A 27,978-nucleotide genomic window follows, 5' to 3' on the forward strand; every position below is an offset into this window, starting at 1 on the left:
AGGTCTTTCGTCTACAGAAGACTTTTAGGATCATCTGTGTTTAGAAGACCTCAAAACACTGTAGTTCTATAGAAGACTTTAAAACGTCTTCCATTTATAGAATATTTCAATATTTCTTTTGTCTAAAGATTATTTCTTTTTCAGTCCGCAGAAGACTCAACATTTCTTTATTCTACAGAAGATCTTTAAAAGTTTTTTATGCATAAAAGACCGCTATAAATTATTTCTATACGTCTTCTCTCCATAGAAGACGCGAAAGGTATTCAAACTGTAGAAAAACTCAAACTACTTTTATTTTGGAGAACCTCAAAAAATCATCTTTTCACAAAGGATCTCATAAGGTCTTCTTTTCACACAAGACCTCAAAGGGTGTTCTCTCTATAGAAGAGCCAAAACTACCTATTGGATATTCCAAAATGATCCTCTTCTTCTTAAATAATCTTCTTCTTCAAAGAGAATGCAGCAATCTTCCACAATTGAGTTGAAAGAGTCCAGTTAGTACATTGACTTCATTTATCCCCCATATGAGCCAAGCTAAATTATTCCTGACAAGTACAAAATTACGTTGTTATGATGTGATATTATGAAACGAAGTAAATATTATGTAAACGTGATCAATTGCGTGGTAAATGTTTTCACATAAGGCCAATTCTGTTTTAAGAGTGGTCTTAGTCCAACACTTAGTCTTGTTTGAGTTAAATATGAGCATTAATTCCGACATGTGTCCATCAATTTATTACTTACATGTGCCAACAACCATTAAGAAACCGAAATATATTATTGGTTCCCCATACTACACAAACACACATACATATGTATTTATGCGGTTGTCTTAAATTGAGTGTTAAATATTTTATTACCCATAAAATTGCAGTTATTTCAATACAAGATCATGTTCATTGACACCAAGGTTGTTGGTGTGTTACAAATGTATAAATGTATGAATGTGTGTGTCTGTTGTTTTTTTATAGAGAAAACATATCTCCAATGAATGAAAATCCCATTAACAGACCAGTAGTAATAACATTTTTATGTATGTGTGTGTGTGAGTGCTTCGGGAAATAAATCCATAAATATAAACGAGCAAAATGTCTATTTAAATCAACATTAGATCCCTCGCCGAAGCCTGTGGCAAAGGTGTTTGCATCATTGTAGTGCCTTTGGTGATTTCCTTGGGAAATCCCAAAAGCCATCAATGAATGCGTGCCTGGAATAAGCGGCATATGTGGCGATTCGCAAAGTTGTAAACACTTTTAAGTGGCATCAAGGCATCCAAGTGAGTGCGTGTGGAGATATTTAAATATGTTTTCATATAAATTTCGAAATGATAAAGAGATTTAAACGACAGTAAAATAACTGTGGCATTTATGGGTGAATTACATGCTTGTCTAATCCAGCATGTGAATTTACTTCAATAAAAAGAAGTACAGGGATAAGAGCTTTTATGGCGATTATAAAAAAACAACAGGGATAAATAACGAAAAATTTTCAAATTTCAGCAATTTAAAATGCTAAATCATCACTTCTTGCATTCGAATGGCCTCTTTCCGCGATATGTTATAATGTACATTAAATTATGTGAAATTCCGAGCATTCATAAAATCTATGTATGGGTGCACTGATAACAAATGACACACACAAAGGTACCCAAATATAGGGAAGAAATACAAATTATATTTTTTTTAAATATATAACAAACATAGTTTTATATAGTAACAAATAATATAACAAATTAAATTAAATAGCTCCAATTTTTACAACCCTCATTTAGTAGATCCATTGTTAGATGAGCGTGTATGTGTAAACGACGATCCTCGTGATGAATAATTCTCCGTCAATACATATTCTTTGCCGCAACAATAGAGGGACATCCACGAAAAACGAACGTTCTTATCGATCACCACAAAATATATGAACAGCACGAAACCCTGTAACGTTGCTGTGATACAGAATAAAATGCCAATACGCCACTTTGATCCAAATGGGCCAACAATCCAAATACCCATGATATACCCAGCAGGAAGAACAATAAAATAGATAAACGGAGTTGTACATAAATCATATTCCTATCCCGTTTTGTTAATTTTCTGTTTAACGAATTATTGACACTGACTAGGATACATACGAAGACAACCAGGTTTGCAATGCTTATTATGGCAATTGGTAAAAGTAGCGACAAATACAAACTGAGTCCCTTCAAATAGCAAATGGGATAATTAATACCATAATCATCATTACCAGGTGGTGGTGGTGCTGGTATGTATGCCGTACTATCGAAATATAATACCAAAGCTGTGGGTACAATGGGTAAACACCATGCTGCTATTGTAATTTGAGCAAAATAATATTGAACATCATCTACGCCAACAACAACAACATAACGTTTGTATTGCAATATGGCAAGGAAGAACATCCAAAAGAATAACACCAAAATAATATATTGAAGGAAGGCTCCCTCGGCAATACAATATTGGGGAGTAGCTGGATTAATCATCGATGTTCGGGTATCTGGTATATTAATAAATAAGAAATAGGCCATAAGTAAAGTTAAAACGACAGATATATTAAGCAGGAGCTTGTTTGATGCTTGCATACGCCATTTCTTATAGCATATAGCTGTTATCCAAATGCACAGCAAACCAAACAGCGATAGACAACAACCCACAATTGAGATAATATCCATGGTGTATTCCATGAGTGTACGCAACACAAATAAATTATTTGATGCGGTGAATTGACTCAGGCCAACAAGAGCTCCAAACGATACTGTACTTCTGGTTTTACATAAAATTAGATTTTTATTATTTGCTATTGTTGTTGTATCGCCTTCGTTATCATAATTCCATGCTTTATAATTCCACTGACCACATTGATGTCTTGCCGTGCTTGTTTTATTTTCCTTATCAGCCTGTGGATGATGATCGCGAAATATTAACGACACATTTTCTGGTAATTCTAAAAAGAAATATTATTAAACATTAAAATGGTAGACAAAAAATGCAATATGTATATAATTGAATTTAAATTCACTGCTTTCCCGTATAGATCCCTGAGTTCAAATGTGAAATACGCCATTATTCTAAATCTTTATCAGGCTGTGTCAATTACCTTGCAATCTAAGAACTGGGTGTACGAAATTACAGCACTTTCAGTCGGGACCTACGTACCAGAATGCCTATAATTTTGTGGATAGGGTTTTAAGCACTAAAAACATTAAACTTTTAATTTGAGCCATTTCGAAGGGAAAATGAAGCCAAAGTCCTACCAGTAACTGAAATCGTGAGGAACCGTGTCCACTAAAATGTAGACATTTGACTCAAACTTTTCGTAGATAAATTTCCTGACCCTAAGCTAAATTTCTAATAAGCTAAGCTAAAATTCTAATAAGTAAGAAGGGCGTTGAGTTCGGCCGGGCCGAACTTGTTACCCCCTCCACCACGATTTGTATTGAAGTAAAATTTCAACAATTTCGGCAAAACAATGTGGCTAAGTCCCAATTTACATTAGGTGAGTTTACTTGCGGCAATTGTCAGTTTGTAGGTGAGAGAGGGGGCTGAGAGGCAAAGGGTTACCATATGCCTCACCTCTCTCTCCATAAAACTGACAATTGCCGCAAGTAAACTCGCCTAATGTAAATTGGGACTTAGCTTCAAACTACCGAAATTAGGAGGTACCGTTCTATGGGGGCTATACCAAAATGTCGATCTATACCGACAAATTTCTGGCAGAAAGTTTTTAGACTCAAAAAAAGACTAAATACCAAATTTCCGATATTGCGGTAAGATATTGTGGCTAAAGCCTTCTTCTGGAATATTTTATAACCCCATGGAATACAAAATAACAAATTTGACGTCACAACCTACAGAATAACCAAAATCGAGAGGTACCATTTCGGTTTGTTGTTGTGGCAACAATCTTCAAAATACCGAAAATCGGGTGGTATCGTTTAATGGGATTTATATGAAGGAGTGGACCTATACCGATAAATTCAGAGAGGAAAGTTTAATACCCCCAACGAAGACTAAATACCAAATATCTGCCATTTCGGCCACAACCTTCAAAATACGGAAAATCGGGAGGTACCGCTCTATGGGGGCTATATGATGGCGTGGACCTGTACCAACAAATTTCTGGTGGAAAGTTGTATGCCATCAACGAAGACTAAATATCAAATTTCAGCCATTTCGGTGTAGGTATTGAGGCCATAACCTTCAAAATACCGAAAAACGGGAGGTACCATTCTATGTTGGCTATATGAAGACGTGGCTCTATACCGACAAATTTCAGGTGGACAGTTTTACACCCCCAACGTAGACTAAGTACCAAATTTCAGCCTTTTCAGGGGGAAATTGAGGCCACAACATGCAAAATCCGTGAATCTATACCGATAAATCCAAGGAGGAAAGTTCAATACCTCCAACTGATACTAAATACCAAATTTCTGCCATTTCGGTGGGTTATTTTAGCTGCAACCTTGAAATTACAGAAAAATTGGAAGGTACCGCGCTATGGTGGCTATACGAAGGCGTGGACCTGTACAGACAAATTTCTGGTGGAAAGTTAAATAACCTCAACGAAGGCTTAATACCATATTTCTGCCATTTCGGTGGTTTATCGTGGCCACAACGTTCAAAATACCGAATATCGGGAGGTACCCTCTATATGGGCTATATGAAGGCGTAGACTTATACCGACAAATTTCGGGTAGAAAGTTTAGTATCCCCAAAGTAGACTGCACACAAAATTTCAGTCATTTCAATGAAAATGCCTTCAAAATACCGAATATCGGGAGGTACCGTTCTATGGGGGCTATATGAAGGCGTGGACCAATACCAACAAAATTCTGGGGGAAAGTTGTGTACCACCAGACTAAGTACTAAATTTCAGTCCTTTCGGTGTGATAATGACACTAAAACCTTCAGAATACCGAAAATTGGGTGGTACCGTTCTATGGGGGCTATATCAAAACGTGGACCGATGTAGCTCATTTACAATATAAAACATCCTATGAGTAATAGAATCTTCTATACCAAATTTCAAAGCTCTATCTTAAAAATTGCGAGCTGTATCTTGATTTCAACAGACGGACGGACAGACGGACTGGCGGACGGACAGACATGGTTATATCGACATAGAATTTTATCCTGATCAAGAATATATGTATATACTTTATAGGGTCTCCTATGAATATTTCGATGTGTTACAAACGGAATGACAAATTTAAATATGGTGGAGGGTATACAAATGAGCAAAAATCTTAAAATCGGGCTTACCTCTTATATGGTGGCTACATTTGAACATCTATATCCACAATCCCCTTGTAGGAATATTGTATTTCCATATCGAAAACTAAATACCAAATTTCAGCCAATTCAACGGGAGGTACCGCTCTATGAGAACTATATCAAAACCTAGATCTGTACTGACAAATTTCTGAGGAATACCAATTTTCAGCCATTTCCATGTGATAATGAGGCTAAACGCTTTAAAATACTGAAAATCGAGATTATCGTTCTATGGGGAGAGAAAGTCCCCAAGGAGGATTTAATTCCAATTCCTTTTCAGTGTAAAATACCGAAAATAGGCAGGCACCATTCCACGGGGGCTATATCGAAACGTGGACCTATGCTGATGAATTTCTGGGGAAAAGTTTTGTAGCCCTAGAGAAAACTAGATACGAATTTGAAGCCAGTTCGGTTTGATAATGAAGTTAAAACCTTTAAAATACCGAATACCGGGAGGTATCGTTCTATGAGGTCTATATCAAAACGTGGACTTGTACAGACAAATTTGTGGTGGAAAGTGTTGTATCTGTGACGGAGACTAAAATACAGGTTTCAGCTATTTCGGTGTAATAAAGGCGGCAACACCTTCAAAGTACCGAAAATCGGGAATACTGTTCTATGGGGGCTATATTAAAGCGTGGACCAATAAATTAAATACCAAAGCTTCGTACGAATAATACCTACTGCTGCGCCAAATTATAAAACACTATCTTAAATATTACGAACTGTATCTTGATTTCAACAGGCAGACGGATGGAATTATATGCTGATCAAGATTTTATATACTTTATAGGGTCTCCGATGGGCGCCACCGTGGTGCAATGGTATGCACACCCGCATTGCACGCTGAAGGTCGTGGGTTCGATTCCCCGGGCAGTCAACATCAAAATTTTCAACGGTGACAAAATACCCCTCAGTAATGTTGGCGACATTTCCTGAGTATTTCAGCCATGTAAAACTTCTCTACAAAGTGGTGTCTTAAGACACGCCGTTCGGAATCGGCGATAAACTGTAGGTCCCATATCATTGAGCTAATATGAATCGGGGTGCACTCATTGATATGAGAGAAGTCTCCCTTGTCCCGTATGGGATGTTTGTGGAACAATTATGTATATATAATATATATATATATATATATATATATATATATATATATATATATATATATATATATATATATATATATATATATATATATATATATATATATATAGGGTATCCGATAAATATTTCGATGTAATTCGAACGGAATGAATATGCCAATAATACCCTACATCGTCATTAAAAAACTAAAACCTGCAAAATACCTGGATGCGGGTGGTACGGTTATATGGGAGCTGTACATCAAATCTATGATAGATTTTAATGTAGTAGGTTCTAATAGAAGAGGGGGGGGAAAATAAGATCTGGGGACCTTTTGGAGGTTTTTAAAAAATATATGGTCTGTTGATTATTGCTGGCTGTGACTGGTACAAGGGTCTTCAGTATGTAAAATCCTCTCTAAAGGGGTAGGGGTAGAATCGGCTCTAAAGGGGTTTAATGTAAATTGAAGTCTATTTAAAGGGGTTTTATATGTAAAATTCCCACCAAAGGCTCCCTCCAATTTGAAACATATTCAGTAGGGGTTTTGCACAAATAGCAGCCGTTCTAAAAGGACATTCGGCAGATAGAAGCTCCTTTAAAATTGGTATTTCATTAGTAGAAGCCTTTTAGTGGGACTTCTATAAATGGAAGCTACATTAAAGAGATCTTCCATGGGTAGAAATATGCTCTACTAAAGAGGCTTCCATACCTAGAAGCCACTTTAAAGAGGTTTTCTTAAGATAAAGATGTCTTCTGTAGATATAAGTCCCTTTAAAGGGTACAAACCCCATTGTAGGCGTCGTCCAAAGTTGGAACGCCCTCTGAAGGGGTCTTGTATAAGTAAAAACCCTTTTAAAGGGGTCTTTTGTAAGTAGAAACTCCTTTAAAGGGATAATCATAAGGAGAAGCTCCCTAAAATGGGTATTCTGTAGCTATACGCTTCTCTATAAGGATCTTCCATAACTAAAAACTCATTTAAAGGGATCTTCCATAAGTAGAAGTCCCTTCTTTAAATAAGCGTCCTTTTAAATGGATGTTCTCCAGGTGCTTCTCACCCAAGGGATCTTTTGTAGTTAGAAGCCTCTTTAAAGGGGTTTTTATAGGTAGAATTTCTTTTAATTTAGAACACCCTCCGAAATTGTCTTTTATAAGTAAATGGCCCTTTAAAGGGATCTTCTGTCAGTTGAATGTTCTTTAACAAGTAAAAAAGTATCAGTCGGCTTTGCCGACAGAGATATACCCTCAGCCTATGCGAATTGAAACTTTCATCTACAGACTGATCAAGTATATATAGGGTCTTTTCAGAATTTTGTGGCCCTTTTTGAACATATGAACTTACACACAAAAATGTGGATTATGATTAAAGTTCAAAAGTGTTGCGGAGGAAGTACTTGAAGGAATGGACCGAAAGTGGATATTATTTTGGCAGTCATATCTTTTCGGTAGATATCGCACCCACTAGTCATTTCAGTGACTGGTACAAGGGTCTTCAGTATGTAAAATCCTCTCTAAAGGGGTAGGGGTAGAATCGGCTCTAAAGGGGTTTAATGTAAATTGAAGTCTATTTAAAGGGGTTTTATATGTAAAATTCCCACCAAAGGCTCCCTCCAATTTGAAACACTTTCAGTAGGGGTTTTGCACAAATAGCAGCCGTTCTAAAAGGACATTCGGCAGATAGAAGCTCCTTTGAAATTGGTATTTCATTAGTAGAAGCCTTTTAGTGGGACTTCTATAAATGGAAGCTACATTAAAGAGATCTTCCATGGGTACAAATATGCTCTACTAAAGAGGCTTCCATACCTAGAAGCCACTTTAAAGAGGTTTTCTTAAGATAAAGATGTCTTCTGTAGATATAAGTCCCTTTAAAGGGTACAAACCCCATTGTAGGCGTCGTCCAAAGTTGGAACGCCATCTGAAGGGGTCTTGTATAAGTAAAAACCCTTTTAAAGGGGTCTTTTGTAAGTATAAACTCCTTTAAAGGGATAATCAATAAGGAGAAGCTCCCTAAAATGGGTATTCTGTAGCTATGCGCTTCTCTATAAGGATCTTCCATAACTAAAAACTCATTTAAAGGGATCTTCCATAAGTAGAAGTTCTTTCTTTAAATAAGCGTCCTTTTAAATGGATGTTCTACAGGTGCTTCTCACCCAAGGGATCTTTTGTAGTTAGAAGCCTCTTTAAAGGGGTTTTTATAGGTAGAATTTCTTTTAATTTAGAACACCCTCCGAAATTGTCTTTTATAAGTAAATGGCCCTTTAAAGGGATCTTCTGAAATTTGAATGTTCTTTAACAAGTAAAAAAGTATCAGTCGGCTTTGCCGACAGAGATATACCCTCAGCCTATGTGAGTTGAAACTTTCATCTACAGACTGATCAAATATATATAGGGTCTTTTCAGAATTGTGTGGCCCTTTTTGAACATATGAACTTACACACAAAAATGTGGATTATGATTAAAGTTCAAAAGTGTTGCGGAGGAAGTACTTGAAGGAATGGACCGAAAGTGGATATTATTTTGGCAGTCATACCTTTTCGGTAGATATCGCACCCACTAGTCATTTCAGTGGGTCGTCGTATAATATTTGGACTAGTATGCCAGGAAGCATGAACTTGTCCACGGAAAACATAATATCGCTGTAAACAGGACCACAACGAATTGCATCGATATACATTTCCAAAGGATCTTCGAACAGACCCTAAACTGCAATTGCAGGAGGTACCTTAGGGAGAGTACCAAAATGGGTCATTTTAGAAGTTAAACTAAATTTGGACAAAATATTAGAACATCCAAAGTTTGGACCAAATTGGTTACCCCGTTCAAGAAAATGTATCGTGGATACCATTTCAGTGACATTTTTTACATTTTGGGGGAAGTATTGGAAGTGGACCGGCATTGCCCATCTTCGAACTGAACCTTAGTTTCAAAATATGACGAAGGCCAAATTTCGGACCAAATCGGTTGACCAGTTCGAGTACTATAGTGCGCTCCAGCCACTACACATGGTGCCATAGGAATTTTACAACTTTCGGGCTATTTTCTCAGGAAGTATTTACTTGCCCCTGAAGAAACTTGTACCATCATACAGGGGATCAGTGAATGCAAGTTTCTTCAACAAAAATCAAAATGATTGGAGAGCAGGTCTTAAAGTGAACTTATCCGAAATTTTGTGTGGGAGGTACCCGAATTAGTGGACAAATATAGTCCATATTCAAACCTGAGATACACCAGGTAGATATATTAGGATGTGTAAAGTATAGACCAAATCGGTCACTCCCTCCAAGAGTTGTCGTGCGCACCATTTTTCCGAACATTTTTAAACTTTTGTTGGGAGTTACCTGAAGGAGTGGACCGATATGGCTTATCTTCGGACTTAAACTAAGCTTGAACCAAATATAACTAAGGCCAAATGTTGTACCGAATCGGCAGATCCGTTCGAGAGTTATCTTGCGCTCCAACAACTACACACGGTGTCATAGGGGTTTTTGTAACTTTTAGGCTATTTTGTAAGGAAATATGGGTTTGCCCCTGATGAAACTTGCGCACAAATTTTCCGAACATTTTTGAACTTTTGGTGGGGTGGTAACCGAAGGAGAGGACCAATATGGCCCATATTCGAACTTAAACTAAGTTAAGGCAACATATTACAATACCCAATCGAATCGGTTGATCCGTTCGAGAGTTATCGTGCGCACCAGACAGACAGACAGACAGACGGACGGACATTGCTAAATCGACTCCAAATTGTCTGAAACAGATTTCGTCCAAACATACTTGGGGTCTAAAACCATTATTTCGATGAGGCACATTTTGCCCGTATGAAAGTGTATATACCCTCGTTAGCATAAATGCTGAGGGTATAAAAAGGGGTGTCCCCCTTAAAGAGATCTTCTATACATAGAAGCCCCAACACGGGGGGTCTGTTATAGGTAGAAAGAAGCCCTTCTAATGGCGGCTTCCATACGCAGAAGTCCCTATAAAAGGGTCTGCTATAGGTAGAGGTCTTTCTAGGAGTGTTCTGTATATATACATGTAAGCCTCGTTGAAGGGAGGGAGCCTATAGGTAGAATTCCACTAAAAGTGTACTCAAAAGTGGAAGACCCTCTAAAGGGGCCTACCATTTTAGGGTCCTAAGGGGAAGCCCCTCTAACTGTGTCTTCTATGGATAGAAATCCCTCTAAATGATTCTTCTGTAAGAGGAAAGTGCTAGAAAGGGATCTTCTATAGATGCAGCACTCATCTAAAGGGACTACAGGCAAAAGCCAACTTAAAGCGATATAATTTATCCAAGGGATCTTCCATAAATAGAATCCTCCCCAAAGGGTCTTCTTTGGCAGAAACCCCTCTAAAGGGGTTTTCTATATGAAAGTGGTTACTCTTTATTAAGACATGACTTCATAGGTGTATTTTTTAGATAGAATCCCTTGTGCAGGGGTCTTCTTTAGAAAGAAGCCCTTCTGAAGTGGTCTTCCATAAGTAGAAGCCCATATAAAGGAGTCTCTACTAATTAAGCCAATTCGGTGGTCAAAGGTAGAAGTCCATACAAGTGGATACTCTATAGGAAGATACGACTCCATATGTGTCTTCTATATAGAATACCACATGAAAGGGTCTTCTTCAGAAAGAATCCCTGAAAGCGTCTTCCGTCTTCTTTGGTAGAAACCCCTCTAAAGGGATCTTCTGAGGTAGGAGCCTATACAAGTGGGTATTCTATAGGAATACTTGTCTCCAAAGGTGTGTTCTATAGATAGAATCCCCTTTGAAGGGGTCTCCCGTAAGTATAAAATTCTCTAAGGTGTCTTCTTAGGAAAAAGCTACTAGAATGGTGCCTTCTATATATTGTATACCCGTCTGAAAGGGTCTTGCAGAAGTAGAAGCCCCTCAAAATGGTCTTCTACAGGTAAAAATCCTTCTAAAGGGGTCTTCTATAATCAGTTTTATGAGAAAATGTTTCTAACCACTGGAAACACAAAACCTCAAATTATAGAAAATCCATTGCGCAAGTCTTAGCTTAGTCCCGTAATATGTACCTTACAATTTCCTTAACGCGACTCCTTGCTTGATAATTGATATCTCAGCAAAAAAGGATCCAACAACGAGGGCTTGCATATAAGTCTCTGGCTTATGCAATACCACGTGTTGCCAGACGCCATTTAACACCTCCATTGGAAGGTTTAACATTTTTTGCATAAACGTACTCAGTACGGGTTTACGTACGCGGAGCACAATTTTACAATCGCTCAAAAAAGGCTCGTGTCAATTGGTGCAAAGAAATGTTGAAAATATATGTTCGCAATGCTTCAGAAGTAGACAGCGGAATTTTATGCAACCACTATTTTTGGTCCGGTTCATGTCAAATTTTGGGACTGGGCATATTTTTGGCTTCTGATTGAACCGCAATCGAAACATATGACATATGCAAAATGCATAAATTTTGCATATGCAAAAAAAAAAACAAAATTTTTTCTGTGCCACAACCTTCAAAATACCGGAAATCGGGAGGAACCGTTCTATGGGGGCTATGTGAAGACGTGGACCTATACCGACAAATTTCAGACGGATTATTTTATACCCTAAAAGAAGACTTAATAACAAATTTCAGCCATTTCGGAGGGATATTGAGGCCACAACCATCAAAATACTGGAAATCGGGAGGTACCGTTGTGTGGGGGCTACATGAAAACGTGGACCCATACAGATAATTTTCAGATGAATTTTCTTATACCCTCAAGGAAGAATTAATACCAAATTTCAGCCATTTCGGAGTGATATTGAGGCCACAACCTTAAAAATACCGAAAATCGGGAGGTACCGCACTATGGGGGTTATATGAAAACGTGGACATGTACCCACAAATTTCAGGTGGAAAGTTTTATACCCCCAACGAAGACTTTATACCAAATGTCGGTCATTTCGGTGGGATACTGAGGGCACAATCTTCAAAATACCGGAAATCGGGAGGTACTGTTCTATGGGAGCTATATCATGACGGAGATCTACACCGACAAAGTTCAGGTCGAAAGTGTTATACCCTCAAAGAAGACTAAATACCAAATTTCGTTTATTTCGGTGGGATATTAAGGCCACAACCTTCAAAATACCGAAAATCGGGAGGTGCCGCGCTATAGGTTGTATGAAGACGTGGAACTGTACTCACAAATTTCAGGTGGAAAGTTTTATACCCCCAACGAAGACTTAATACCAAATTGCAGACATTTCGGTGGGATTCTTAGGCCACATATCCTTGAATATGGTTTTGCATATGCTCATTTTATGCAAATATGTCAAAATATGCAAAATATGCAAAAAATTTCTGGGCCTAGTTTGTTTTCTTTTCTAAAAAAACCAGTTTCTGTCTAATCAGATTTTCTCTACGACCATCGTAACCATATATGCATTTGCATAGGATTCCGCTGTCTATTCAGAAGATCGTTACAGGTTACTAATCAGGGATGTACTCGTATATATGCGTATGAGAACGAAACAACAATCGACCGTGTGGGACTGCGAAGACTAGCCAAATCCACTGAAGCAAATGACCACCGGTTTGTATGCCTGAAGTCTTGTTCGAAAAACGAACAAGAAAAGACGATGGTTGATGGACGATGATTATTGTCGCCAGAAGATGATGTTGAAGCGTTGGAAAAATGTTTTGGAGGTACCACAATAGGAGGAAAAAAACAAACAAACCAAAAGCAATAAAACCATTTTTGATAATAAATATTCGCGTTTTCATTATTAGGACAGAAACTTATATAGCAGCCCTGGTATAACCAATTTAGGAAATATATTTCTAAAATAAACAAGTGAGCTAAGGCTATAGTCGGGTCGGGGCCAACTATGTGATACCCTACACCACTACCCCTGTTCATAAGCTTTTGACTAATAAAATTCAAAAATATTAAAATTGGGATAGCTTAGCGCCTTTGCTCTGAATGTCTTCATTAACACAGGTCAATTTTTTTGAACCGCATTTAAGTGCATCGACATTACAACCCAAATAAAAAATTGGAAAAGTGGGATGTATGCCAACCATCAATAGGCTTCTTTCTGTGTTAGAAAGAATCATCAACCCCCAAAATTTCGTGAGGATCCGATCAAAATTTCGTAGTCGTTGTAAAGGTGCTATTTTCTACTTTCCTTTCCAGGTTTTGCTTTCGATATACCTCCTACAGAAGGGAGATATTAACTTTGAAATAAAACGTTGGCCTTTTTTCCAAATATTTTTTTTGTCACATTCCGACCCCTGAATAATATCCGACCATTATCAAAAATCAAAAGGTTTTTTCCTCTGTGGAACCCCCAATAACACCCAAAATTCGTGACGATATAATTAAAATTGCGACCTGTAGCGTGATTTACAAAAAAGTGGAAAAATGGGATGTATTACCGACTATTGCGATATCTCCGTTATTTGGATACCTACGCCAACCTGCTTTACATCATTGTAATGATGGGATTTTTTACTTTCATGGCCAGGTTCTGCTTTTGGTATACCCCATATTGAAGCTGAGATATTCGCTTTGGAAAAAAACATTGTCTTTTTCTCCAAATAAGTTTTTGCCCATTACGACCCCTAAATATTATCCGACCATCACCAAAATCAATAGGCTTCTTCATCTGTGTAACCCCCATTAACCCTCAAAATTTCGTGACGATCCGATCAAAATTGAGAGCTGTAGCGTGATTTCCAAAAAAGTGGAAAAAATGGGATGTATTAACTACTATTGCGATATCTCCGTTATTTGGTCACCTACGCCGACCTAGTTTACATCATTGTAAAGATGGGATCTTCTACTTTCACAGCCAGGCTTTGCTTTTGGAAAGTCCCCAGCCAAAGCTGTGATATTCGTCATTATAATTAATATTGCAAAAATGAAAATTTGGTTTTATTTGCGACTATTGTGATATCTTCGTTGTTTGATCACCTACGAGAACCTACTTTACATCATTAGAAAGGCGATATTTTCTACTTTTATCGTCAGGTTCTGCTTTTGGTATACCCCGTATAAAAGCTGAGATATTCGCTTTGGAAAAAAACGTTGTCTTTTTATCCACATAAGTTTTTTGCCCATTCCGACCCCTAAATATTATCCGACCATCACCAAAATCAATCAAACCGATCAAAATTGCGACCTGTAGCGTGATTACAAGGTTTAGATGGACAGGACGGACAGACGGACGGACGGACTGACGGATGGACACACATAGCCAGATCGACTCAGCTCGTCGAGACATTCATTTTGGTATATATAAGTATGGGTCTACGACCATTATTTCGATGCGTTACAAACTTTTTGGCCAAAACCAACTTATAATACCCTCCCCACATAGTGGTGTAGGGTATAAAAATCAAAGATATTAAAGACAATATTATGAAATGTATATAAAATTAGGAAGTTTGACAATTTAATTTTTTTCACTACTAGGATACTCTATCAGAACCCTTTAAAAATAGCTTATAATTGAATCTTTGGGTTTTGGTTTGTTAGATGGGGTTTGGATTTTAGCCCTATCTAAACATGGTTAAATATTGACTTTTTGAAGCAAATCGGGTCTATACCATTGAATCCAATACGAATCTTTCCATGACATCCGCAGCAAACTTGTAGGTAAGAACAGGAAGAAAATATTTGGAAAAACCAGTAAAAAGGTATCAGTCGGCTTTGCCGACAGAGATATAACCTCAGCCTATGTGAATTAAAACTTTCATCTACGGACAGATCGACACAACTGTTGAACTTTTGTGGGGGAGGTAACATAAGAGATCGATATCGGTCATTTTAGGAGTTAAACTAAAGTTGGACAAAATATTAGGAGATCCAACGTTTGGATAAATTTGGTTGCCCCATTCAAGGGATATATTTATTTATATTTATTTGTATGTGTAAAGTATGGGCTAAATCGGTCACTCCCTTCAAGAGTTATCGTGCGCACAATTTTTCCGAACATTTTTGAACTTTTGTGGGGGAGGTACCTGAAGGTGTGGACCGATATGGCTTATCTTCGAACTTATACGAAGTTTGGACGAAATATTACGAAGGTCAAATTTTGAACCGAGTTTGCATATCCGTTCAAGAGTTATTTTGCGCACCAACCACTAAACACGGTGTCATAGGGTTTTTTTTTTGCACTTTTCAGGATATTTTCTCAGAAAGTATGGACTTGCCACAAATGGAACTTGCACTGTCGTATGGGGGGCGGTGAATAGTTGTTACATCAAAAATCAAAGCGATTCGAGAGCAGGTCCTAAACTGAACTTTTCCGAACTTTTGTGTGAGAGGTACCCGAAGAGGTACCCTCATTTACTGTCTCAAATTTTTAATATATCTAAAATATTCCGTAGTTCGTCGATTGACACTTAAGTTCTACTACTTTAGGACTACAGTATTGCTGATGACCGTAAACCAAAATTCTTATTAGTTTCTGAGATAAAGCCCGCATCAATGAAAACAAGGGTCTTTTTTGCCCGGTATAGATGAGGCCATAAGATCCAAACACGATCTAAAAACACCAAACCCAACTAGAGGTTTTCAAGTCTCAATATGCAATTTCTGAAAATGTCCACTAGAAGTTGTTTGCATTTTCAGTGTTGCAACAGTGTATTCTGACACTGCAGCTTAAAAAGATAGGTTAAGTGTTTCGACGTTTTTCGCTATCACATGCACTTTCACTGTTATGGACCTAATGTAAAATCGTATTATTTTGTCAGGCTCATATTTTTCGAACCATTGAGAATTAAACTATATTAAACTATTTCAAAACTCAAAAGAAACTTACCTTTATATTCCGGTACAGTAACTTTCAGCACCAAACTATTTGGCTGAACACTGGCATGCTCATCCATAAAAATTTCATTGCGATGATATAAGGAAATTTTCACCGTTCCCAATTTACTATTCGATTTCCACAAGTTCTCAGGCAAATGAACAGCAGCTTCAATATTTGATTCTTGTATCAATTCATCCAACGATTGATTCATATACAAATAACGATAATAAGATTTCGTTAATGCGTCATACATCATTCTGACAGTAGGTTGAACAGATTTTTGGTAAATTGCAACACCCGAAATATTCGTACACAATGCATTTATGTAGAATACAGTTATCTGATCTTCTGATTTAACGATCACCCCATTTCTTAGCTTACTACAATTGTCGGTAGTTGGCATTATCGTGGGCGTAATATTATCCAGATATTCTTCAACGGTTTTGATGAGAATTTTTGTGGTGCCTATTTTATTGGAAGCCATTATAATGCCCGCCGAACTACTCATAAGATTATTGGCAATCTTTAAAACATTTGGCAATAACTCCGGTTGTTTGTTGTGTTGCGTTATGGTTTGTAAGATGTGTGTGGTTATTTGAAGATCAGCTGGAATGCGATCAATGTTGGTGGTGTTTAAAATTTCACACAATTTTGTGGTGGTATTCAGGGCATCTTCTTCACTTAGGGTTCCGTTTTTCTTGGCAACTTCATTATTCAACTTGTAAAGATCGTAGGTCATAATACTGTTCTCGATGTCATGTAAACAGGTTACATCGCTGAAATTGCCCGGCGACCATTCGGCATTGTGAAGTTCTGGATTATAAACACATTGCCTTGTTAATTGAAAACCACTTGGAAGCAAACAAGGTTCCTCAGTACTAACAACTGCACCAATTTTCCAGCTGGCCAGTAGTTTGTGAGTGTTTTGGAAATTTTGTTTTTCATAATATATTTTTGTTCGAATTTTTCAGGCAAACAGTTGTTGTGTATTGTATTGCAGTACATCAGTGACAGATCGTTAATAATACCATCATCCATACACCACCCGATCCATTGCGAAAACAACTTCTCTCTACTGTCTTGCCAGTTGTCAAAGAACACAGATTTAATGTATTATGTGATCCAATGGGTGTTGGAAACCAAATTACCAGCGTGCGCAATTCCACGGATGCATTGTAGAAGGTGGCTTCATGCATATTTTGTTCGCAAAATTCTTCAGCCCCGCTCAGTGTTATTAGATGGCACATCAATATGCCAATCAGTGTACCAATTATCATTTTTATTATTTATGTTCTATTTCCACTTTAACTGGACTGCTCTCCACGAAAGACTAACTCATTGATAGAACACAACATTTGTTTATTATTTTTCTTAACTCAAGACATTAACATAAATAATTATTTTGTTGCGGTAATAAACCACAAACTCGAATCTGTTTAAAAAATAGACATATGAATCAGATTCTGGTTGCATATGCACTGTGTGGTGCGGTATGGTATTGTGGTAAAAAACCGCCGATAGCAGACAGTTAAACCCCCCTAGCGGCATTGCCGACATCAAATTAAGACATCCTACACAGATGAAAAAACAAGTAAAAAAGTATCAGTCGGTTTTGCCGACCTAGATATACCCTCAGCTTGTGTATATTGAAACAATTTTTTCCCAAAATACGTCTGTATTTAGGGGGTTTTAAAAATGTTGGGCGTTTGAACCGACAAAAATGTTGATTAGGATTAATGATCAAAAGTTTTGCGGAGGAGATACTAAAAGGAATGGATCGACATTGACCGTTATGGAAGTGGATCTCCAGGCACAACATATGGTGCAATAGGGGGTTTCTACACACTCTTCGGGCTGTTTGCTCAAGAAGTATGTATGGATTGCCCCTAAAAAACTTTTACCATCGTAATTGAGGCAGCGAAAGCAAGTTGATTCAACAAAAATCAAAGTGATTCGGCATTAGGTCTTAAAGTGAACTTATCCGAAATTTTGTGAAGGAGGTACCGGATGGAGTGGACAAATATAGTCCATATTTGAACCTGATCTATATCTGGTAGATATATTAGGATGTGTAAAGTGTAGACCAATTCGGCCACTCCCTTCAAAGTTACCGTACGAACATTTTTGAACTTTTGTGGGGGAGGTACCTGCAGGAATGGACCGATCTGGCTTATCTTCAAACTTAAACTATGTTTGGACAAAATATTACTAAAGCCATATTTTGGACCGAATCGGCAGATCCGTTCGAGAGTTATCTTGCGCTCCAACCACCTCACACGGTGTCATAGGGGTTTTTTTTTGCAACTTTCATGCTATTTTCTCAGGAAGTATGGACTTGCCCCTGATGAAACATGTACCGTCGTATGGAGGGCAGTGAATACAAGTTGCTAAAACAAAAATCAAAGCGATTCGAGAGATGACCCTAAACTGAACTTTTCCGAAATTTTGTAAGGGAGGTACCCGAAGGAGTGGACCGATTGAGTCCATATTGAAACCTTATCTAAGTCTGGTACACACTTTACGATGTCCAAAGTATGAACCAAATCGGTGACTCCCTTCAAGAGTTATCGTGCGCACAAACTTTCCGAACATTTGTGGGGGAGGTACCGGAAGGAGTGGACCGATGTAGTTCATCTTCGAACTTAAATTAAGTTTGGTCAAAATATTACGAAAGCCAAAATTTGAACCGAATCGGTTCATCCGTTCGAGAGTTATCGTGCGCTCCAGCCAGCAGGACAGACAGACGGACGGACATGGCTAGATCGACTCCAAATTGTCTGAAACACATTTCGTCCCAACATACTTGGGGTCTAAAACCATTATTTCGATGAGGCACATTTTCATCGTATCAAAGTGTATATACCCTCCTTAGCCTAAAGGCTGAGGGTATAAAAAACAGAACACGCTTATCTCCCGTGGTTTTTGAAAATAAAATACTTTCTAAGAAAGACTGATGCATAAACTATTTTGAGGAACACTGAATAAAACACAATAAAAACAAGTAAAAAACGTTAAGTTCGGCCGGGCCGAACTTTTTATACCCTCCACCATAAAATAGTCTTAATTAAAATGGAATAATTAGACCTTGGATACCCCAAATGCCTAAATTATCGAATATAATCTAAACAAGTAAGAAAAGTCTATAGTCGGACGGAGCCGACCATGGGATACCCTATACCACTATCCCTGGACAATCGCTCTCCACGGAACTTCTTTTCAATAATTGTGAAAAAAATTTAATTATCAAATTCAGAGATGTAATGTATAATACTTATGACCAAAACCAAAAAGTTATCTAGCATGACAAAGACATTTTTGCAGCAGGAAAGGAAAATTTAGGTCACACAAACTAAAATGTAATGAAACCCACTTATGTAGTACTACTACTTCCGTTGTTTAACCGCTACGTTATTGAAATCTTCATCATAAACTCAAACTATGTTTAAAATTTTGCGGGTTATTATTTTGACCTACAAAGCCGCATTTTATTCCCTGAACATTTCACGATCATCACCAAAAACTAATAATTTCTATTCTTGCCCTAACCCAACCTCCTTAACAAATTCGTTACAATCGGTCCATAATTGCGGTCTCAAGCTTGTTTACAATTTTTAATGGACGGACACGCATCGCTAAATCGCTTTATCTCGTCGAGATATGAATTTCGGCATACCAAATAAGGGGTCTAGGACGAATATTTCGTGGTGTTACATAAACTTTTGGAGAGACAATAAGTAGCATGGGATAAAAATATGGTTCTCTACACAGAACCCATTATATAAAGGCAGTAGGCCCGTTATCTAGCAAACACTTTATTGCAATTTGCATCAGAGGAAAGGTCAGTAGTTTTTCCATATGTAGGCTACTTTGCGAAATATATATGTCCTCAAGGAATTAAAATATCGACCACAAATAAATTTTTTATATTTTTCATACAAAAGTAGTGGTCCATTTCACCCGCTAAAGAATATCAGATCATCATTCAAAATTTTAGGTGTCTTTTTCGACCTATACCCTTACTCGGTGCAAAGTTTCGTGACTATTGATGTATAATTGCGACTTCTTCTTCTTCTTTATTTGCTAATTCGATTTTCGAATGTAAGCGACCATACAATACAATACATATCGAGGTACATTTCATTTACTTATTTATATACATATTAAATTTGATATTATTTAGTACTATATATTTATAAATTATTAACAATTATCTCAAAAGTGTTTCTATTTCTTGCCGCATTTAGAAGGTTTGCCGAATTATTATATTTTGTCCATTCTTCTATGTTCTTTAGCCAGGTCATCTCTTTTCGGCCTCTGGTACGCCGACCTTCAACTGTTGCTTTCAGGATTTTTTGTAATAATCTATATTTTACATTTCTCATGATGTGTCCCAGATATGAGGTTTTTCGTTTTTTGATTGTAGCTATGAGTTCTCTTCTTTGATTTATTCTTGTCAATACTTCGGCATTTGTCACGTGCGCAGTCCATGGTATTTTTAAAACTCTGCGGTAGACCCACATTTCGAAGGCTTCCAATCGTCGTATATCAGCAGCTTTAATAGTCCACGTCTCCACGGCATACAGTAGAACTGACCAGATGTAGCATTTTATAAACCTTGCTTTTGTTTCGATGTTTATATCATGATTGACAAGGATTTTCTTATATTTAAACAAGTAAAAAAAAGTATCAGTCGGCTTGGCCGACAGAGATATACCCTCAGCCTGTGTATATTGAAACAATTTTTCCCATAAAACTTAGGTATTTAGAGGGTTTTAAAAATTTTGAACGCATGAACCGACAAATATGTTGATTAGATTAAAGAGCAGAAGTTTTGCGTGGGAATTACTTAAAAGAATGGATCGACATTGACCATTATGGAAGTCGATCTCCAGCCACTACATACGTTGCCATAGGGGGGTTTTACTCCCTTTGGGCTGTCTGCTTAAGAAGTGTGGTTTTGCCCCTGAAAAAACTTTTACCATCATAATTGAGGCAGCGAATGCAAGTTCCTTCAACAAAAATAAAAGTGATTCGATAGCAGGTCTTAAAGTGAACTTATCCGAAATTTTGTTTGGGAGGTACTGGATGAAGTGAACAAATATAGTCCATATTTGGACCTGATCTATATCTCGTAGATATATTAAGATATGTTAAGTATGGACCAATTCGGCCACTCCCTTCAAAAGTTACCGTACGAATAATTTTTCCGAACATTTTTGAAATTTTGTGGGGGAGGTACCTGAAGGAGTGGACCGATATGGCTTATCTTCGAACTTAAACTATGTTTGGACAAAATATTACTAAGGCCAAAATTTGGACCCAATCAGCAGATTCGTTGGAGAGTTATCTTGCGCTCCAACCACCCCACACGGTGTCATAGGGGTTTTGTGAAACTTTCAAGCTATTTTCTCAGGAAGTTTGGACTTGCCCCTGCTGAAACTTGTACCGTCGTATGGGGGGCAGTGAATACAAGTTGCTAAAACAAAAACCAAAGCGATTCGAGAGCAGGTCCTAAACTGAACTTATCCGAAATTTTGTGTGGGAGGTACCCGAAGGAGTAGACCTATTGAGTCCATATTGGAACCTCATCTAAGTCTGGTACATATTTGACGATGAGCAAAGTATGAACCAAATCGGTTACCCCCTTAAAGAGTTATCGTGCGCACAAATTTTCCGAACTTTTTCGAACTTTTGTGGGGGAGGTACCGGAAGGAGTGGACCGATATAGCCCATCTTCGAACTTAAACTAAGTTTGGGCAAAATATTACGAAAGCCAAAATTTGAACCGAATCGGTTGATCGGTTCGAGAGTTATCGTGCGCTCCAGCCAGCAGGACAGACAGACAGACAGACAGACGGACGGACATGGCTAGATCGACTCCAAATTGTCTGAAACACATTTCGTCCAAACATACTTGGGGTCTAAAACCATTATTTCGATGAGGCACATTTTCATCGTATCAAAGTGTATATACCCTCCTTAGCCTAAAGGCTGAGGGTATAAAAATGCATCTCTTGCCATCTCTATCCGACATCGTATTTCCTTCGAGCAATCCCATTGGTCATTAATAAGTACACCCAGGTATTTGAAGGTATGTACTCTCTCGACATATGCATTATTTATTTTTAATTTAGCTTCATTATGTTGATTTTTCTTACTAACAATCATTAGCTTTGTTTTGTTAGTATTAATTTTTAGTCCATATGATTCGCTACATAAGGTGAGTTGGGTTACTAATTTTTGGAGTCCTAATATACTATCAGCGATTATAGTAGTATCATCTGCATATCTAATGTTGTTTATAAAGGTGCCGTTTATTTGTATTCCTTCCCGGATATTTGTAGTGGATTCTTGGAAAATTCTCTCTGAGTATATATTAAATAGGAGTGGAGATAAAATACATCCTTGTCTGACTCCTCTCGATATTGATATCTCATCTGTCAGACTTCCACTGACATTTATCTGTGCAGTTTGCTGCCAGTATAAGTTTCTAATGCACCGGATTTCTTTATCATCAATTCCGATAGACACAAGTATTTCCATTAACTTATCGTGTTGCACTGTGTCAAACGCTTTCTCATAATCTATGAAGCACAAGAAAATGTCCTTGTGAACATCTCGGCATTTTTGTATTAGGACCTGGACACAAAGTAGAGCTTCTCTCGTCCCCATCCCTTCCTTAAAGCCAAATTGATTTGATCCCATAGCTTGTTCGCATTTTTGATATATTCTTTTGTGAATAATTCGTAGAAATATTTTTAGGGAGTGGCTCATTAAACTGATTAGGCGGTAGTCGCTACACTGTTTGGCGTGACTTTTTTTAGGAATCGCTATAAACGTTGATTTTAGCCAGTCTTGTGGGTAAAAGCCTGTATTGTATATGTGGTTCATCAAACTTGTCAAGAGATCAATGTTATTTTCGTCAATCATTTTTAGCAATTCAGCGGGAATTTCGTCTGGTCCCGTTGCTTTCCTATTTTTCAGTGATGTTATAGCACTTTCAACCTCCATCTTCGTAATACTTGATCCAGTCAACGGTTCTGGTGTTTGGTCATTAAAACATGTTCTGTTATTATCAGTAAATAGATGTTGGATATACTCCTTCCAAATTACTTTCTTCTCTGATTCTTCAAACACTGCTTCATTTTTGTTGTTGTAAAGAATTGGCGAAATTGTTCTGCGATATATTCCTGCTGTCTCTTTCAGTTTTTTGTGCAAATTAAAATCGTCGTGCAAGCTTTGCAATTTTTCTATTTCCTGGCATTGGTTATTTAAATGTTTATTTTTTGCAGCTCGAATCTGTATTTGAATTTCTCGGTTCAATTCCCAATACTTTTCATAGTTCGAGTTTTTATATTGCCGTCTTTCGTTTAATAGTTCCTGAATTTCAGTTGTCATCCAGTCTTTTGTTTTTGGTCTTACGAAATTTCCCAGCGTATTTTTTCCGATGTTATGTATAGTATTTTTGATTTTATCCCATATATTTTCCACATTTTCCCTATGGATGTCACTTAGTTCCGAATTAATAAGACTTTTTACATGTACTTTAGTGGCTGGATCGTCAAGTTTGCCAAGGTCAAGTTTTCGATGTTGTTTTTTCTTCAGCGGAGCCCTAATTTTGATGTATATATTGACCATAAGGAGATTGTGGTCAGATGGTACGTCTGCTCCTGGATATGTAGATACTTTCGATACTGAAGTGGAGTAACGTTTGTTAACCAGAATGAAATCGATTTGGTTTCTTATTATGTTTCCAATGCTATCCTGGGGGATTTCCAGGTGTAGAGTCTTCTAGCTGGTAGACAGAACATCGTGTTTGTTATCTTCATCTGGTATTCTTGGCAGAACTGTATGAGTCTGTCACCTTTCTCATTTCTTTCTCCCAATCCATATTGTCCAGTAACTCCTGTTACTGCCTCTTTTCCTACTTTAGCGTTAAAGTCGCCTTGGATGATGGTTATTTCATGTTGTTTTGTCAGGTGTAGTAATTCTTCGATTTCACTGTAGAACGCCTCTATTTCTTCATTGCTTTTGTCCGACGTTGGAGCATAAACTTGAATAACATTGATGTTGAGAGGTTTCGCTTCAATTTTTATCATCATTGTTCTATCGGATTTTGGTACAAATCCTAAAACATTTTTAGCTATGCGGTCTGTTACAATTATTCCAACCCCATTCCTATGCGTTTTGTTGAGATTGCCTGAGTAAAACATTTTCGAGTTTTGCGATATAAATTCTCCGCAATCTGGCCACCACGTTTCGCTTATACCAAGTATATCAATGTGACTTCTAGCGAGTTTATTATTACACTACTTACAAATAACGGAATATATTAGGCTGTAACTCTGTTATCTGATCATGCACACCAACATAATTGGCATCAATTGAAAGGTCAAGCGTTCCACTTTCAAGTATATCTGGAATGTTTGTCTGGAATGTCACTTCCAGGAATTAAGATATAAGCTGTATATTAAAAATTGTCACAATTTTCACACAAAAGTTTTGGTCCATTTAACCCTCTAAATATTATCCGATCGCCGTCTTAAATTGCAAGCTTCTCCTTTGTGATATACTCTTACCTTATTTAAAATTACGCGTTGATCGGACTATTATTGAGACCTACAGAGCCGCTAGAAAATTGGATAAAATTTTTGGTTCATTTCACCCGCTAAATATTTCACGATCATCACCAATAAGAATAGGGGTCTATTCTGATCTGAACCCGACCTCCATACAAAATTTCGTGACGATCGGTCCATATCTCGTCGTTTATCTCGTCGAGATATGAAGATTGGTATACCACATTGGGGGTCTCCGACGAATATTTCGCGGTGTTACATGAATTTTTACCAAAACAAACTTATAATACCCTTTTCCACATTGTGGTATAGGGTATAAAAATGTGTTCAGCCAGGTGAAAGGTACCACATACTATGTCAAAAGTGTATGTCAATTTTTGGTGGAAAAGTTTTATAACTGCAGGGAACGTCAAAAGTAAAATTACGGGTAGTTCCGTCATACAATGTAGCTAAGACCCTCAAAATACCGAAAACCGGAAGGTACCGTTTTATGGGAGCTATACCAAAACATGGACCTGCCTTGACGATTAGTGAAGAAGTTTCGTGACCACCGAAAATTCAAATGTCAAATTATAGCTAGTTCGATTTTTGGTGGAGAAGTTACGAAGTTCACAGAGAGCCTCAAATGTCAAATTACAGCTAGTTCGGTTAACAATTGTAGCTAAAATCCTCAAAACCCCGAAAATCGAGAGGTACCGTTAAATGGGAACTATACCAAAACATGGTTCCATGATGACGATGGAGAAGTTTCGTGGCCACTGAGAACCTTAAATGTCAAATCAGTTAAAAATGTTAGCTAAAATTCTCAAAATTCCGAAATTGGAAGGGACCGTTATATGGGTGCTATACCAAAACATAGACTTATATTGACTATTTTTTGTTGAGATGTTTCGTGGTCACTGAAAACCTCAAATGTCAAATTACAGCTAGTTCGGTGAAAAATTGTAGCTAAAATTCTCAAAATACCAAAAAAAATCGGGGGGTGCCGTTATATGGAAGCTATACCACAACATTGTTGACAGTTTTTGGTGGTGAAGTTTCGTGGCCACTGAGAACCTTAAATTTCAAATTCCATATAGTTCGGGTAAAGATTGTAGCTAAAATCCTCAAAATATCGAAAATCGGGAGGTACAGTTATATGGGGGCTATACCAAAACGTGGACCTATCTTTATTTTTGGTTTAAAAGTTTCATGACAACTGAGAACCTCAAACGTCAAATTACAACTAGTTGGGTTATAAATTTTAGCTAAAGTCCTCAAAATACCGAAACTCGGGAGGTACCATTTTATTTGGGCTATACCAAAACATGGACAATATATGATTTTTGGTGGATAAGTATTGTGGCCGCTGAGAATTTCAAATGTCATATTACAGGTAGTACGGTTGACAATTGTAGCTAAAAATCTCAAAATACAGAAAATCGGGAGGTACCGTTATATGGGTGCTATACCAAAACATGGACATATATAGACGATTTTTGGTGGGGAACACTAAGAATCTCAAATGTCAAATTACAGCTAGTTCGGTGTAAAATTGTAGCGAAAATTCTCAAAATATCGAAAATCGGGAGGTACCGTTAAATAGGGGATATACCAAAACATGGAAGTATGCCCATCTTTTTTGGAATAAAAGTTTGTTGATCACTAGGAACCCTAAATGTCAATTTAAAGCTAATTCGGTTTGAAAATGTGACTAAAAACGTCAAAGTACCTGAAATCGGTTGGTACCGTTATATGGGGGCTATACCAAAACGTGGACCGATAATGCCAATCGTCGTATTTGACCTGCCTGCAAACAAAAGACGCATCTTCCCAAAATTTCAGAGTCCTACCTCAATTTTTTGTGGATGCTAGAGTGATTACCAAAGACGGACGGACATGCAAAGATCGATTCAGAATTTTACCCTGATCAAGAGTATATATACTTTATAGGATCGCAAATGATTATTTCAATGCGTTACGAACGGAAAAAAACAAACTTAATATGCCCTCCATAATATGGTGGAGGGTATAACAAGTAAAAGAGGACTATAGTCAACAGGGCCGACAATGTGATACCTTACACCACTTCGTCTGGACACTGTTTTCCACGGAATTTATGTTATATCATTGCGATACGTAATGTTATTGATGTAATTATTAATTTATAGTTTTGCATCATTTATTATTGAGTAGATGTCAAGATTTGGTTTTCAAGATTCGACTTCGTAATTTGTCGGAATATGGCCACATAATTTAAAATTTGGACAAAAAACTTATACTACCTTTCCATATTGTGGTGTAGGATATAATAATAGTAAAACAACTACAAAATTGTTAAGTTCAGCCGGACCGAACTTTTTATAAAATCTGAATTAAATTTTAATTTTTGGTGGAGAAGTTTTTCGAACACGGACACTTGAAATGACAAAATTAACTCAGAAAATATATCTAAAATGTCTTTAATCGGGGGTACCTTTATATGGTAGCTATATCAAAGTGTGGACCTAAGTTAAACATTTTTGGTGTATAAGTTTTGCGACCATTGGGAACCTCAAATGTCAAATTACAGAGAGTTCGGTCAACAAATATAGCTAAATTCCAATTATAATTAATTTCTCTTTGGAGTCGAGTTTAATGATCCAAGACTGTTTGCATAAATTTCACCAAACACATAAAGTCTAGAGGTATCGTTATATGCGGCCTATACTAAAAGACCCATGCTGACAATTTATCGTCGAGAAGTTTAGTGACCCCTACCGTTATACCAAAACAATTTTTGGCGTAGAAATTTTTAGAACACAAGGGACCTCAAATATCAAATTACAATTTTTTCGCTACAAGTAAAAAAGTATCAGTCGACTTTGCCGACAGAGATATACCCTCAGCCTATGTGAATTTAAACTTTCATTTACGGACAGCTCGAATGTATTTAGGGTCTTTCAGAATTTTGTGGTCCTTTTTGGGCATTTAAGCTTGCCGTCAAAAATGTGGATTAGGATTGAAGTTCAAAAGTGTTGCGGAGGAGGTACTTACGTAAAGGAATGGACCGACTTGGTCCATTACGGAAGTGGATATCGATAGATACCATTAGCCATTTCAGTGGGTCATCGTATAACTTTTGGACCAGTATGCCAGGAAGCATGAACTTGTCACGGATAACATAACATCGCTGTAAACAGGACTACAACGAACAGCATCTGTAAACATTTCCAAAACTGAACTTTGACACAAATGTTGAACTTTTTTGGGGGAGATACCGTAAGAAGAGAACTGATATGGGC

At 37.4% G+C, this 27,978-nt stretch overlaps 2 protein-coding genes across 17 annotated transcripts in view; one reads left to right on the plus strand and one right to left on the minus strand.

The window, feature by feature from the left end:
- The window catches only part of Gycbeta100B (guanylate cyclase soluble subunit beta-1-like), a 649,167-nt gene that overhangs the window by 187,716 nt on the left and 433,473 nt on the right, over window positions 1-27,978 (plus strand). The window lies entirely within an intron of this gene.
- LOC141391058 (adhesion G-protein coupled receptor G6-like) lies at window positions 1,677-17,472 on the minus strand. The gene is made up of 2 exons (XM_073963977.1): window positions 16,146-17,472; window positions 1,677-2,955 (listed from the first exon to the last, which is right to left on the minus strand). The coding sequence occupies exons 1-2, from the start codon at window positions 16,873-16,875 to the stop codon at window positions 1,898-1,900; spliced, it is 1,788 nt and encodes a 595-aa protein (XP_073820078.1). The 5' UTR covers window positions 16,876-17,472; the 3' UTR covers window positions 1,677-1,897.

This window comes from Musca autumnalis, unplaced genomic scaffold, assembly GCF_047663935.1.
Source record: "Musca autumnalis isolate F117 unplaced genomic scaffold, ASM4766393v1 scaffold_1, whole genome shotgun sequence".
In the NCBI taxonomy this organism is placed as follows: Eukaryota; Metazoa; Arthropoda; class Insecta; order Diptera; family Muscidae; genus Musca; species Musca autumnalis.